Source organism: Saccostrea cucullata, unplaced genomic scaffold (assembly GCF_032062105.1).
Source record: "Saccostrea cucullata isolate Sc308-1 unplaced genomic scaffold, CSIRO_AGI_Scuc_v1 ctg6814, whole genome shotgun sequence".
Classification (NCBI taxonomy): Eukaryota; Metazoa; Mollusca; class Bivalvia; order Ostreida; family Ostreidae; genus Saccostrea; species Saccostrea cuccullata.
The window spans coordinates 17,501-32,937 of NW_026928031.1; the positions used below are offsets into that span (position 1 = coordinate 17,501).

The window sequence follows — 15,437 nt, forward strand, 5'->3', positions numbered from 1 at the left end:
GTCTCTCTTGTCTGTATAGACACTGACCTTGTTCATATAAGTACACCTGTCTGTCTATTTGTCTGTCTCTCTGTCTGTATAGGTACTGACCTTGTTCATATAAGTACACCTGTCTGTCCAGTAACAGCAGGGTCTCCACCACTGGACTCAGACTCAGACGGAGACTGTAGAAGGTCACCACTTGTCTCCACTCACGTAGGAGCTCTGTGGCTCCAGCCAGAAATTCCTCTGACACTTCACAGTTCAAACCAAGCCTCTGTAACCCAAGGCTTACATATCTGTAAGAATAAAAAATTCATTTGGTTTTTATTTCTAAAAAGGATTAACAATTAAATATTCTGATCGGTACAGGTATTTGAATTTACACTTACTGCTTGAATGTCAGTTTTTCAGCTTTTCTAATGGTAAATTTCTGTGCCCCAGTTACAAAATCAGGTTTTATATGTAGAATTATCCACTGTAAGGCAGCTCTGTAACAGTGTAGCTTGAGAGAGGGTGGGTTATCTAAGGGAATAATAAAAAAAAAATTGACATAGGCCTGGGGATGAACAAGACCCATTAAAAAAACTAGTGATACTTTTCTATGAGAACATTGGGTAAAAAATAAAATTGAATCATCACGTTAGGTAAATATGGGGAGAAATTACTGTAAAGCAACTATTTGCATTATCAATACATTTGCCAACACTGTGCCATTGAAGCTATCTGTGAAACGTTACTCAAAAAATAGTTGTGATGGCTTTAAATTACTGACTACTGCCTCCACACAGCATTGCTAAGGCTTGAAAAAGGGGGCGGGCCTAATTTATACCGGAAAAGTTTACTGTGACGTCACACAAAAATATTACTTTTATGTATTTCTCATAATACTTGAAAATGAAATAGTTTGCAACTTTTAACTGTATAAGCATAATAAACAACATTAAAACTTATCAAGGCATTAAAAAAACTTGCTAGTTACTGTAAACGTATTACATTTGGCTGTGTATTCTTTTTAGCGCCTTTCGCGGAAAGCAGTCTCCGCTAAATCAAGTACATCGCTAAATGCTGTGTGTATAAAGGTTTATGTAACGCACATTCAAAAAGCGCTAAATCAAATCTACGCCAACTTTTTGAAAATTCAATTTCCGCCAAATATCGTACACGCCAAATATAATACATTTACAGTAAATCCCATGTAGCTGGTTATAAACAAAGCACTGATCGCGATGAACTTGTAAACATGACGTCATTTTGGTAAAAATGACATATTTCATGTGCTTTGAGAGGCAGATTGGGGAATTTTTTAACAATGAGAAATGGGCTTTATTATTAAACAGAATAGTATTTACAGGTTTTAATAAGAGTGCAACGATAAACCGAATGACGGTATACCGCGGTTTATTTTTCCACGTTTGGTTCACGATACAGGAAACTGATATTACGGTTCGGTTCAATTGGTCCGTAATTATCCGAATCGTCCATTTTGGTTCGTCATTTACATTTTCAAAATGGCTTCTGCGCGAAACATGAGGTCAATGAAACTGCAGAAATGACAAATAAACTTGTTTCCAGTCTCATATTTAACGGGTCGAAGGATGATACCACTTTCCTAGTATTAGTGTAGTAAGCATTTTATAAAACTTTTGAGTTTAAAGTATATGATAACAAACGTCTGACTTTTTAACCCAATATGTCATGTATCGTGATACGTATCATACCGTGAACTGAATACCGTGATACGTATCGTATCGTGGGGTAGCCGTATCGTTGCACTCCTAGGTTTTAAATAGTCAATTAATACCAATGTATATCCTTTGTTTAGTGCGATTATTCATTAACTATCAAGAGAATGTATTTTATTAATTATGTCGTGTTTTTATGTACAGGTTAGGTATATTTTACATCGAGATACCTCATAAAATCGTACTTTCGCAAGGGCATACACTGCATAGATCTCAACTATTTTTTGAATTTAGATAAAAGATATTTTCCTTAACTTGAAAAGTGCTGCTGCTTTCTTTAAATCGAGGGCGTGATTTTATAAGTACACGAAATATTTGGTAAAAGTCAAACATATTTCAACACTGGCTTATTTACCTGAAAATTTGACTATTAAAACACGAATTCTATTCAAAGCAGCAGCACTTTTCAGAAACTACAAAGCATGCAGATGGAATTAATAGCTTGAATTTTTAATTTCAAATAGGGTATGCCCTTGCGATATTGAAATTTGTTAATGACCTACATTCAGTACACAAACTATGCATTCATCACGTCACTGTCCATCTATGGGAACAAACTTCATACAGTGCAGAGTGGGTTATACTATGCTTTTTCCATAAGTATTTAAGTTCTGTGATAATAAAACAGCTTAATTAAAATAAATTCAGTTTTAAAAAAATTCCCCTTTTTTGCTCATCTATTTTCTGTTGATTTCTCATAGTAGGCCTTAACAGTGCTGCACATACAGTGTACTTGAATTTTGTCAATTTACCTTTCAATCTTTGGATGTAGGAATCTGCAAAATGACAGGCCATCTCTCGGGCTTCATAACTAAGAACCGAGTGTGGTAACCTGGTTACAAAATCACTCATGGGGTACCCCACATGGTCTGATTTACTGTTCCTAAAAAGCAAAGTCAGAAAAAATCAATTCAAATAACTTCGTTTACAAAGTAAATATTTAAAAAAAAAACACTTTTGTAATCGTTTAATGTGAATATAATTCACTTGTACATGTAACAGGGTATTCAAACTTTTAACTTCATCAATTTTCACTGATTCTTCTCTCCGACTGAGAAAAAAATATATAAGCTCCAAATCATATTACTCCAATCAAAAATTAAAGAAATGTAGGAATGAAATCTTAACACATTACCATTACTTACAGTGAAGTAGACAATTTCATATAACAGCAGCCGACAGACGCCAGTCCCACTATGTCTGGACAGGAAGTGAACACTCTGAGCATTGTGGGAGTTAGATCTCCGCAGGCATGCAGTCCAGTCAGGAGAAACTGCTGTCTAGCTGGAGGGGTCTTCCCATGGAGTTCTCCATTTAAAGAATCACCTTCCTCAGTCTGGTATATCTGATCATCTGATCCTGGCATGTCTAGGCTATCAGTGCATTCAGCAGATTTACTATCACACATAAATCCAGAATTTTCTCCAGTCTCCAGTCGTGTCTTTATATCACTATCACATATGCTAATCTCTTTAGAAGATGAATATTTTTTACAGTTATCACAGAAATTGTTTGAAAAAAACAATTGACTGCTGCTTGGAATATGCCCACAAGAATTACTTTTACTCTGAACACTTTCAGGAGAAGTCAAATCTTTCTCTTGATTATCACATTTAATATCAGTGCTTGTCAGTTTGGGTTTTTTATTAGATTCCCTACCACAACTTTTAAAATGTTTTTGGTCATCTAATGATGCAGATTGTATCACGTCTATCTTTGAACCACTAGTAAGTCCATGTTGTGTAGTCTCTCTTGTAAACCCTTCGTCACCTTCCGCTTTACAATAGCTGCCAACCTTAGACCTGTTGAAGGACTCCTGTATAATGTCTAGGAACTTCCCCTGTGTTGTGTCTGCTGTGATGTAACAGGTCACATGACAAGGAAGATCAGTCTCACTTTCAGTCTCAGTGTGACCTTTACCCTGCATAACCAATTACGATTCAAATTTTTTGACACATATAAGGTATAATAGATAAATAAGAATAATAACCAATTTTTAATAGTCTCAAATAGAGGCACATATAACAAATATGATACACCTGATGAAAGCATGATGAATAGAAAGCAAATCTTATACACTTTCAGATTTGACTTTCAGATTGCAATGGTTTGCTTATATCCACATCACAGGGAATTTTAGGAGTAAAGAGTGTTTCCCATTGAAACAAGTGTGAGTACAGGAAAAGTTTAATAAAATTAATTAATCTATTTTTTAAGCCATGCTTTACATGGTATAATCAAAGAGGTAGATCAGAAAAGCCAAACTTTGAGTCAATATACAGTAAATCATTGCAAATCATTTATATAGTAAATAATGCCGGGGCCATGCACAGACGTCGACATATCCCAGGTTGTCGACATATCCGATGTCGAGATACCGAAGTTTACCTGTATTTGGACATGTTGGATGTATGAAACTTCTGAAATCAGACATAAAAAAAAGTGCTTACCTTTGAGATCTGTCTGTGAGCATCTCTAGGGAAAAATAAAGTAATAATTACTTTATTTATTATAATATAATAAAGACTTCACTATCATGAAAAAATTAGACAATCATTAAAATTCTTAACAGAAAAACAAGATGTGTTTGTGAAACACTATGCGCCTGGCGGCAATAAAGTTAAAAAACATATTTTTAGCATAAAGGTCACAGTCAAGGTCACAAGGTCATTTATCTTGGAGTCATTTGAAAGATCTTGATTAGTGAAGTATGCATACCAAATATGAAGTCTCAATCTGTCATGGTTCAAAAGTTATGGTGAAGGTTCAAAAAAGCTATTTTTAGCATATAAGATACAGTCACGGTCACAAGGTCATTGACATTGGTGTCGTGTGAAAGGGCTTCATTAGTGAAGTATGCATGCCAAATACAAAGTCTCTGTCTTTCTTCGTTCAAAAGTTATTGCAAAGGTTAAAGTTTGCCATCAAAAGAGCTATATTAAGCTTATAGGTCACAGTCAAGGTCACATGGTCATTGACTATGGTGTCTTTTGAAAAAGCTTAGTAAGTGTTGTATGTATACTAAATATGAAGTCTCTATCTTTTATGGTTCAAAAGCTATGACAAAGGTTAAAGTTTGCAAAAAATCCCTATTTTTAGCATCTAGGTCACAGTCAAGGTCATAAGGTCATTGGCCTTGGTGTCATTTGAAAGAGCTTTATTGGCGGAGTGGGCATACCAAATATGAAGTCTCAACCGTTCATGGTTCAAAAGTTATGGCGAAGGTTAAAGTTTGCAGACAAACAGACAGACAGACAGGACAAAAACAATATACGCCTCAGATCTTTCGATCCGGGCGCATAAAAAGAAATCAAGATAAATGAAGAATCGCCTATAATTTATATGAAACGTTAGAAAACAGAATAAAAGACTGGTATTAAATAGTGAAAGCAGTTTGCACAACAAACCTGTATATATGACTATACTTTAAATACTAGGCCACAATTTACAATATGAAAGTGATTGTTAATGGATCTCAGAATTTAAGGTAGGATCAGGTGACAAGGAGGAGTAAGGATCCCCGACCACCTCATTAGCTCAGAGGCCTCACCATCTGGACAATATTTATGGGGAACAAAATTTCGTTTTAAGAATACTCAAGCACTTTCTGAAGAAAATTCCAGAAATCTGGATGCTTAATTTATTTAATTGAACAAATTGCTGAGGAACACCTTCTTCCAGATGAAAGAGGCTCAACCATGATATTAACATTTACCATTTACCTGTCATATTTCTGTGCTTTAGGGGCATGGCATCCTTCAGCTTCTACTGTTGTGACCTTGAACCCGTGCTGGAAGGTCAAAAACCTAGACAAATGACCTTGACCTGCTCCCACATCCACAATATGCTCACAATCACATGCATCTCCAAGAAACCTTAAAGCCTAGAAAATTGAGATCAGGTGCCCGTTTCATCAAAGGTCGTAGATTTAAGCCTTAACTTAGGCGTACTTCCGGGACTTACGCCAAAATTTAGTCTGGCGTAATTTGCGTTTCACCAAGTGGCGTAAGTCTAGTCGTAAACGATACGCTTAGTCGCAGGACTAAGTCCTTGACAACGTTGCATTGCGCCATCAACTGACAAAGTTTGATGATTATAAGCTGATAAGTACTGGAGATACATAAATATAGCCATAAAATATTGAAAGTAGGTCACCGTGACCTAATTTTTGGTCGTCACTCTCCGAAAACCCAAGATGCATCAACTCACAAAGTTTGATGATTCTAAGCCAATAAATACCTGAGATACTGAAATATAGCCATAAAATGTCGAAAGTAGGTCACAGTGACCTACATTTTGGTCGACATTTTTCAGAGTCCCAAGACGCATCAGCTGACCAAGTTTGATGATCATTGGTCTGAAGGTAATCAAAATATGCCTTTTAAACAATTTGAAAACAAATGCCTGCAAAATTCTAAAAGTAGGTCACAGTGACCTACTTTTACTTAAATATGTTTTAAGGTCCCAAGATGCAGCAACTTACAAGATTTGATGATTCTAACCCTCTCAGTGTCTGAAATAATGGGATGAAATGTTTTAAAAAGAATAAGTCATAAAGTTCAAAAAGTAGGTCACGGTGACCTACTTTTAAGTTGACGTTGTTCAAGGACCCAAGATGCATCAACTGACAAAGTTTGATGATCATAGGCCTTAAAGTGTCCTAAATATGCCTTAAAATCAATTTGAAAACAAATCCCCGCAAAATTAAAAAAGTAGGTCACTGTGACCTACTTTTGAGTTAACATGATGTGAAGTCCTAAGATGCATCTACTTACAAGATTTGATGATCCTAGTCCTTATAGTAAGCAAAATATAGACATTTTCATTAATTGTAAATTTAGGTCAACTTTGAAGCGACCTTGAGACCACGCCCTTTGCCCCAGGGTCATGCCTTGAACAATTTTTAATCTTCAACATATCCTGATCATTGTATGTAAGTTTGGTGAAAATCTGCCTGGTGGTTCTGGAGAAGAAGATTTTTTTGCAACCAGTACTTTTGGTTTTGTTTTCCTGATTATCTCCCCTTGTTTTAGGGTCCCAACCCTTAATTTAGTATAAATGGTAGCCCTTGGGCCAAGGATACCCTGTGACAAATTTGACTTTGATTGGCCAAGGGGTTCTTGAGTTATGGCCCATATTCTAAAAAGTTAACGCACACCGCACACCGCACAAATGGCCATAGCATTAGCTCTTTGAGCCTTTGGCTCAGAAGAGCTAAAAAGTCTTATAAATTGAAAGGAAGAAAAGGACCGTGCATGTATTTCAGAATTAAGCTAAACTTTTTATTTTGGAATTTTAATTAAGGACCAGGCAAAATTTATCACAGTGATCAGACCGATACAAACAGGCATGGAATAATGAGTTTTTTCATGGAAGAAAATCATGGGATAGAAACATTTTTAGCATTAAGTACACATGGGACACATACTTTTTTTTCAATGAGTTACAGTACTTTACACAAAAGAAATATTCATTATGTTTAATTTTTGTTTCGAAAAAAGTCATATCTTTGAAACTCAAACTAGGGATACAAACGGCAAGATACTTCTTCAATTGAAAGGAAAATATTACAAAGTATGAAAATGAACAAATAAAAAAACTTTCATCGATATTTGAAAAAAAAGAATGCCATGGGACACGTACTTTTCTAAAATCAGAATTTTGTTTTGAACTGGTCCCATCATTGTGATAAATTTTGCCTGGTCCCTAATACAGCCTCCCCCTCTCTTCCCGAAATTGATACAGGTTAATGACTTAGCCTTTGATAATCTATTACATGATTCGATAAATACTGATTCTACTGATAAATACTAATAATTGAGTTTGAGACAGAATAAGATTTTAAAACTTTATTTTCATAAGAAATGTATACTTGCAAGTAAAAATAATGTATTAAAATGCAACGGTTTACATATGTGTACATTTTGAATCAAGAAATAATTTTTACACGTTTACTACTTACTAAAGGTACATGTAAAACAATCCTTTCTAAGTCTTTTAAACTTTTATCAATTCAATCAAATGATTTACTATAATATTGTTATTGATTATATAAATGGCACAAATTTAGGTTCATAAAATAATTCAGAAATACTAGACTCTAGGTACATGCTGTCATAGAAAAATTACTATCTGCAGCTTGAATTTAATCTACCGTTTTACAAGTACGGAGAGAGAGAGAGAGAGAGAGAGAAATTAATACAATGATATTCTTAAAGAAATTCTCTGCTTGTCTGTTTTCTGTCTTTAAAATAAAGTTACGTTACTCTTTATTTTGTTTTTTCATAAAAAATTAAGTTATGCGGGAAATCAAAAACATGTATATGTTCATTTTATATATGCTATATATGCGCTCAGATTATCTAATACTATGTAAGTTTGACTCTTTTGGACGAATTCATGAAAAATAAAGATGTCTTAGAACTGCATCAATGTTTTTCTGAGGAAAAAAAATATCTTTAGGAATAATTCATATCTTGAACTTAATGCGTATAACAATGTATAAATATCACCGTCTTACGTCGATATAATAAAAGTAATAAATTTAATATTTTCCCCATTTAAAATCTTTTATTGTCTATGAGACCACCCTCCCCGGGTTCCGTCTTTGATTCGCTGGGGACTTCACTTGTCCCAGATATCTAGAACAAATAATTACTTTACCCTAACTCTGTACATTTAACACGTTTAACGTTCATTAATTTGCAAATTCGGGAGGTTTTGGACCCTCTCTACGAATCCCTCTAGATTCACGCACGTGGACGAGAAGTAAATAAGAAATTGACTCCTCAAACATGATAAAAAAATCTATTTGGTTTCAAGAAAAGTTTTTTTTCTTAAATGTTGAAAATAACCAGAAAGAGGAGTACTGTGCTTTTGAAATCAATTATTTTTTAAAATATATTTTGGGGAATTTTTCTTTTAAAATAGACAATTTTAATGGGTCGCTTTTTAGTGAATGAAACAGAATATATAACTAGAGGTACTGTGAGCAAAGACCTCACAAAAATGATAAACCCCGCCTCCTATATGAATATAACGGCAGTGTCCATGTTTTGCTATGGGAAACCCAAAATATGTGTCGGATCTAAAAGTAAAATAAGGCACAATGACAATATGTATAATGATTAGACTGTGAAAGTCTCATCAAATTTCATTCAAAAGTATGAGTGGAGATGCGGATAAGAGATGGGTACCCCAAAGCGTAGCAGACGGACGGACACCCCAATTACTACATACCCTCCCACTTTTCAAGCTGGTGTAAATAAATATAGTAATACAATGTATATGTATAGACGATTTACAATAACTTATACATACAATACAATAATCAAATGGGTATGAATGCATTGTCAATACGTAAGAAATGTGGTCGAAGAAATCTCTAATAAGACAATCTTTTCTTCTCAGAAAAAAAATTATTAAAAAATTAAACATGGTATTACTCCAATCAACTACGTCCCCAAGTGGTTGTAGCAGCCCCTCCCCCTCTTCATAGTATACGTATAATTAAATAATGCAGATTGTTTTTATTTAAAAGACTTCTTAGAACTGTACTTTTTCTTTAGAACTCTCTAACTTGTTTTAAAATGAGTAAAATTGCTTGATTTAAACTTTACGCCCGAACTTACGCCTACCCATGGGTAGACGTAAAATTCTGGCTTAAATTTAGTCAGGCGTAACGATACGCTTTCTAATGAAACGCAACTCTTCGTGCTAGTCCCGACTTTACACCGGCGTAGCGCTACGACTGGGCGTACGACCTTTGATGAAACGGGCCCCAAATCTGTAGGAATAAAGTCATTAAAATCACTGATTGTATGTTGTGGTTATAATATATATAATTATGGTCAGGACTGTTAACAAGGGTGACATCACAAATTGCAAGGCCTCTGACTGGGTTTGTAACCTGAGGGTGCTTGTTAGAGGAGCAACAATACACCTACCCCATGATACCAAACGTGTCACAGTATTCAGTTCACGATATGATACGTATCACAGTACATGACATATTGGGTTAAAAGTCAGACATTTGTCATCATAAAATCTAAACTCAAAAGTTTTAATAATCAAATGCTCATTACACTAACACTAGGAAAGTGATGACATCCTTCCACTCATTATATATGAGGCTGGAAACAAATTTGTCGTTTCTGCAGTTTCATTGACCTCATGTTTCGTGTGGAAGCCATTTTGAAATTGTAAACAAGGAACAAAAACAGATGATTGGGATAATTACCGACCGATTTAACAAAACCATGATATCAGTTTCACGTATCATGAACTGAACCGTGGAAAAATAAACCACAGACCGTGAAACGATTTATCATTGCACTTTTAGTGCTTGTGATGTCTCTGTTTAATTTATAAAAGTCAATAAAGAATTTAATATCCTGATCTGAAGAACCTAATTTTAGAAGAATTACTCGCTTATTTTTTACTTTCAATACGGCATGGCATTCTCGAGGTTGCCTAATTAGCTTCTGAAATTTACACACCTTCCCTTCACTGTTGAAATATGCATATGAAAGAATTGCTGGCGAATGTCAACTGGTGTAGTAAATAGCCGATTAAAAGTTCTATCACGGCACAGAGGTGGGGCATAAGTTGTCTCATCATTGTCAACCACAATTTTAAGTTCCTGATGGTATTAATTTCGTAACCAATGAGAATCTACTATTATTCGTCATTACGTAGCCCCAAGAAAGTCACACCCTACTAAAAGTCCAAAGTAAGGGTAAAATCGTCATAATAGAGTGAAACTTGTCTAATCTGTAGGTTGCGTAATTCCGAATCTTGTCTTGATTTTGTGAATAATGATACATAAGAATAAGTGAATTTTAATGTATGTAAAATATTTGCAAAGTGAAATAATATCCCATATGTAATTCTTGCTTTTGAAATTAGAAGATAAATGCATTAGTATTACATGATACCACAATATTGAATCACAATCTGCATAATTGAATTGTTGAAGCAAAGTCTAATTATAAGACAATAGTTTACCTTTCCAAGACTTTTGATTTCATGAAGTTTCTTTGGTTTTACATGCTTTCTGAGATACTCATAGTATTTTGTGTCTGGATTTGAGACTCGTTGAGCAACTGAGCTGGTTTCCTGATCTGAATAAAAATAACACAACACAGACTGATTTTTACTGCAATACACATTTTTGATATCAGAGGAAAATGGTCACTTTGAAAATAAAACTACTGGAATAATTTTTTTTTTAAAAGTTATGAATTAGATGGATTTTATTTTTAATTTTAATTATAATAATTTATGAAGTATTATTTTTGATTGAAAAGATTTTAGTCTCACCCTGTACATATCTTTGTGAGGAAAGTTTTGACAGGTCCTGTACTTTGACCTCTTGTTGTGACCTTGCTAGTGAGTAAGTACGTGTGCACTGTCTGAAGGCAAGAAGTGAGAGAGGCCACACCCTGGATACCTGACTGAAACATGAAATAGGAATTAATCATTTCAAGCCTTAACTTGTTTAATTTCCATTTTCTTGTTACACATACTAGAGGGACTCTGTCATTAATGAATGATATGCACTGTTACATGTGTAACGGGGATTGGGTACAGGTATATTGGCAAGCTATCTCAGTGGTTAAAACACCTGCCGGTTAGCGGAAGGTCCTGGGATGGAGTCTCAGTCTGGCCGACATTTTTCCCCGCCTGTTACACAAATATGTATGAGACACTGACCTTTCCTCTGTTAACAGCCACACCAGTTCTGTAGGTTCTGTGTTAAGAAGGGACTCTGTCCACACTGAGGGGAGGTTATCCCAGTGATGCTTGGTGAAGTAATCCTAAAATATACAATGAAAATAAACAAAACACACTGATAACAGAACTGCATGTGTTAAATAAGAGCGAAGAAGTGATATGTCAGAATCAAGTTAGTTATCACTTATTAAAGCCAAGAAATTTATAGCGAGCGCAGCGAGCGTCGCGAAGCGACGCTCACAAAGCGAGCTCAATAGACTAACGTGTAAGAACAGAGGAAACTCGGATTGAAATCTGTACATACGTCAGCCAAATTTCTCTGTGCAACATTCCCAGAATTCCTGCACTACCTGTTATGGCCTCTGCGATTGTCTTTTTACTGAGACAAACAACACACGACTACTAAGTCGCCATGTGCTTTCTAGAATGATCTTTATTACATACATAAGCATAACACATAACGGTCGACCTGACCAATTCCGGATAAGTCCAATAACTCATATAACATCACACTACCCAATGTCCTTTGCGCAAATAAATAAATAAATAATAACGTAAAGCTTAAACGGCTTTCAGTATGTAAAAACCTTTCAAAGAAGCAAAAAATAACTCTGCAATTTTTTTTTACCCAAATGATGCACTAGATTTATGATTTCAAACAGACGCTCGGCTGTCTCCGTAAGCTCCGACGAGCTCCGTGACGTCGTGTGACGTCACAGGTAGCCGAGATGTATCGCGCGGCTTGATGTTTGAAGTGGCTGATCAATTTTTCAAGTGTTACTGCGCTCGCCCCAACGGTCACACCGTAAAACATATTATATTTTGAGATATTATGCGAAAAGTGCTTACAGTAACTTGGTGGGACAGACTAAAAAAAAAATGTTTCTCAACTCGTAACATTAAGTAACTTCGTCTCTTTTATTTCTTTTCTTTTTTATTTTAAATATATGATAGGGAACAAAAATGTTGAAAACCATCTTTTAAACAAACACGTCAAAATTTAAAATATGCATGTCTTATTGTCTTTATCGAGTTTTCAACAAATTGTAAGCATAAAAATTTAAAGCAGTTTTACCGATACATAGGCGTCAACAATCCATGTATACAGAGAGAGAAATTCCGTCAGCTTGATGATGTACTGCTGAATAGATTCAATGGAGTCTTTGTCACACAGCATCAAGACTGAATATGATAATTGTTAACAATATTTTGGTCATAATTCGGTCTGAATATGCTAGCCATGTGTTTTCTATCAAAACCTGAGAAAACTCGAAATGAAAGTTCACAATTTTTGAAAGGTCGAGCCCGATATTATGGCAATTTATTTTTTGAAAAACATGAACATGAAAATCATTAATCAAAAGGGAGGGGAGAGGCTCGGAAAAAATAAAGTAAAGTAATGTAAAGTAATAAATAAATTATTATAAAGCTGATAAGCAAAACAAAAAGAAAAGAACAAAATTAAAACTGCCTATTCTCTTTTAAATAGAAAACATCACAGACTAAAAATTAATATTTCTTATTGAACATGTGTATTACCTGTCATAAGACTTTTCTAAATACATGTATACCATGATTTTTGGTCCTCTATCATAGTCCTTGAAGGTTGGTACACTTTTCAGAAACTTTAACCTTGGTCATAAATTTGAACAAGAACAGATAGGGCTTTCAAATTATACATGCATATTTCTTTCCTTATAACTTCAGGATAGGACTTTCATATTAGACATGTACTATCATGTAAGATGATGATTATTATCATGCTATAGTTTTTTTACCCCTTGACCTCGACCCTCATGCTTGATCTAATTTTCGAAGATTTTAATTTTGTTCATAAATATGGAATGACGTATTATACGGTGTACATATTTGACACAATATGTTTTATATTAAATCACATTTCATACACTAAATAGTTACATTAAAAGCAGGGGGGCATTCTGTAAATTTGTTTGAACTACATATTCAAATATAACAACAACAAAAAACAAACATGTATTTCCTAAGCATTCTATGATAACGAATTAGTATAAAAGTACTATTTAATATATTTTATTTTAATGAATTTTGCATTCTATATAACATTCTTACATATACATAACGTGTGTACATATGATCGAATATTTTATACATATATTTCATGTATAAATATATAGTAATTATAAATTCATAATATATAATAACAAATACATATGAAAATAATAAAGATATCCTCCTCCTTTTGCTGCCATTAAAAATACATTTATTTACTTTGAACTGAAATGATATGCGCTAAAAAAAAATAAAAAAAATATTTCAACTATACAGTCAGAACTGCAATAGAAATTCCTACATAATAACTTGTTGTCACGAAGGAATTGAAATATCTCTCTCTCTCTCTCTCTCTCTCTCTCTCTCTCTCTCTCTCTCTCTCTCTCAATTGGTCATCTTTAAATTTCCTTTTTTTCTTCATTGTTTCAAAAAAAGAAAACTTCAAAAATATTTCTTTGTAAAGTGGAACAATCTTACAGACTACAGATGATAAAAAGTACCCAAGATGGATAAGATAGAACTTTGTGTTTAACCATCCTTTGGAAGTGAAGCATTTTCAGGATCACAGTTTATATTTTTCTAAAAATTCTGTTATGAATTTCCCCAATTTTCTTTAAACATTCTGGAGGTACATGAGATGTTGGCTCTAAGATGACTTCCTCGAATCTTTCAGCGTATCCCCAGGCCACTGACGAGCGCTCGATGTGACGTTCGCGTATTTCCACTTTAGTTAGATCTATCACTCGGGCGTTGGTTTTCAGTCTGCTAATGATTATCCTTACTACATCCCTTACTAGATTTGGCTTATTAGTAAACTTTCCCAGCCTCTTTATGGCACAAAGCCTTCTGCAACAAGAAATGTATCTCGATTCTCGGCATTTGCTTCCCATTTAATTTCCACGTGTTGTTGGATAGTTATACTCGAGTGTATATTCTTGGGATACAGTCCATTCTCATATCTTTCGCCTGGCCGAAGGACTCGATATACATACTTTATATCTGACTTTCTTTGTCCGCTTTTCTGATCACCAGACCCAGTTTCAGATTCCCCTTTATCTCCATCTATCTTTGCATGCCTCGCAGCCTTAAGCTCTGGATTTGTTGAGCCCGCGGTATCGCCGGCGCCAACCTTACGTTTCCTATCTTTGACGGCCAACTTGTTCGTCTGGAATTCTCCTTGGTCTTACCTTTCTCTTGTCATCAGCTGATCCTGATTGAAAATTTAAAAAAACTATTTCAACTAGAACATTTATCTAGGTACATATTAAATATGTTTGTACTACATTTTTACAAATTCTGTTGAACAAAAGCATGTGTGTCTCAAAAACCTGAAAACATTTGGTAGAAAATTGCAAAATTAAAATCATATTTGCCATTGGAAATAACCCTGTATATGATATTTAAAATACATGCAACTGAAATATTTTAATATGAGAATTCAGAAGAGATATTTTATCAAGTGGAAGTTAGCTTTAGACCTTGCCTGATTGATACCTAATAACTAGGACTGAGCTTTCGCCTGTACCTGAGAAGTTACTTTAATTGGAGCAGTTTGATATTTTAGGGACAGACCTATTGTAGCCGAGATTTCAATTTCTTTAAAGATAAGTGTCTCTTTGTCCTACAAAATCGAAAAATTGACTGTTTGCTAAGGAAGTGTCTTTGGGGAGGTTTCTATTGTTACCATGAACCAAAGCATCTTTTATATACAGTGTTTCAAGTCGTGAATTTTTCCAGACAGACATAATATCATTCCCCCAAAAATTAACAGAAAAAAAGTTACACAGCATAGTACCTTATCTTATCATATACGCACCATTCTGTTTCTTTCCAACCGACTTAGGCTCCTTTCTAGTTTCCATTGTCCCTTTTACGATGCACCTGAAACTATTCAAAGTAAATTGAGATCACTTCCGGTGACACCTGTCGCCATGACGTGATTTTTTG

General features: G+C 34.6%; 1 protein-coding gene across 1 annotated transcript in view; it reads right to left on the reverse strand.

Annotated features, from left to right (window-relative positions):
- LOC134276236 (methyltransferase-like protein 25B) overlaps positions 1–12,775 on the reverse strand; it is a 13,818-nt gene extending 1,043 nt beyond the window's left edge. Inside the window, exons 1-10 of the mRNA XM_062758504.1 lie at positions 12,535–12,775; positions 11,439–11,542; positions 11,046–11,179; positions 10,731–10,846; positions 5,447–5,607; positions 4,175–4,199; positions 2,870–3,645; positions 2,477–2,607; positions 372–504; positions 91–278 (exon numbers count right to left, since the gene is read on the reverse strand). Coding sequence (XP_062614488.1) covers positions 91–278; positions 372–504; positions 2,477–2,607; positions 2,870–3,645; positions 4,175–4,199; positions 5,447–5,607; positions 10,731–10,846; positions 11,046–11,179; positions 11,439–11,542; positions 12,535–12,636 — 1,870 coding nt within the window. The 5' untranslated portion in view covers positions 12,637–12,775. The remainder of the gene's footprint in view (positions 1–90; positions 279–371; positions 505–2,476; positions 2,608–2,869; positions 3,646–4,174; positions 4,200–5,446; positions 5,608–10,730; positions 10,847–11,045; positions 11,180–11,438; positions 11,543–12,534) is intronic.
- Between the last annotated feature and the right edge of the window lie 2,662 nt (positions 12,776–15,437).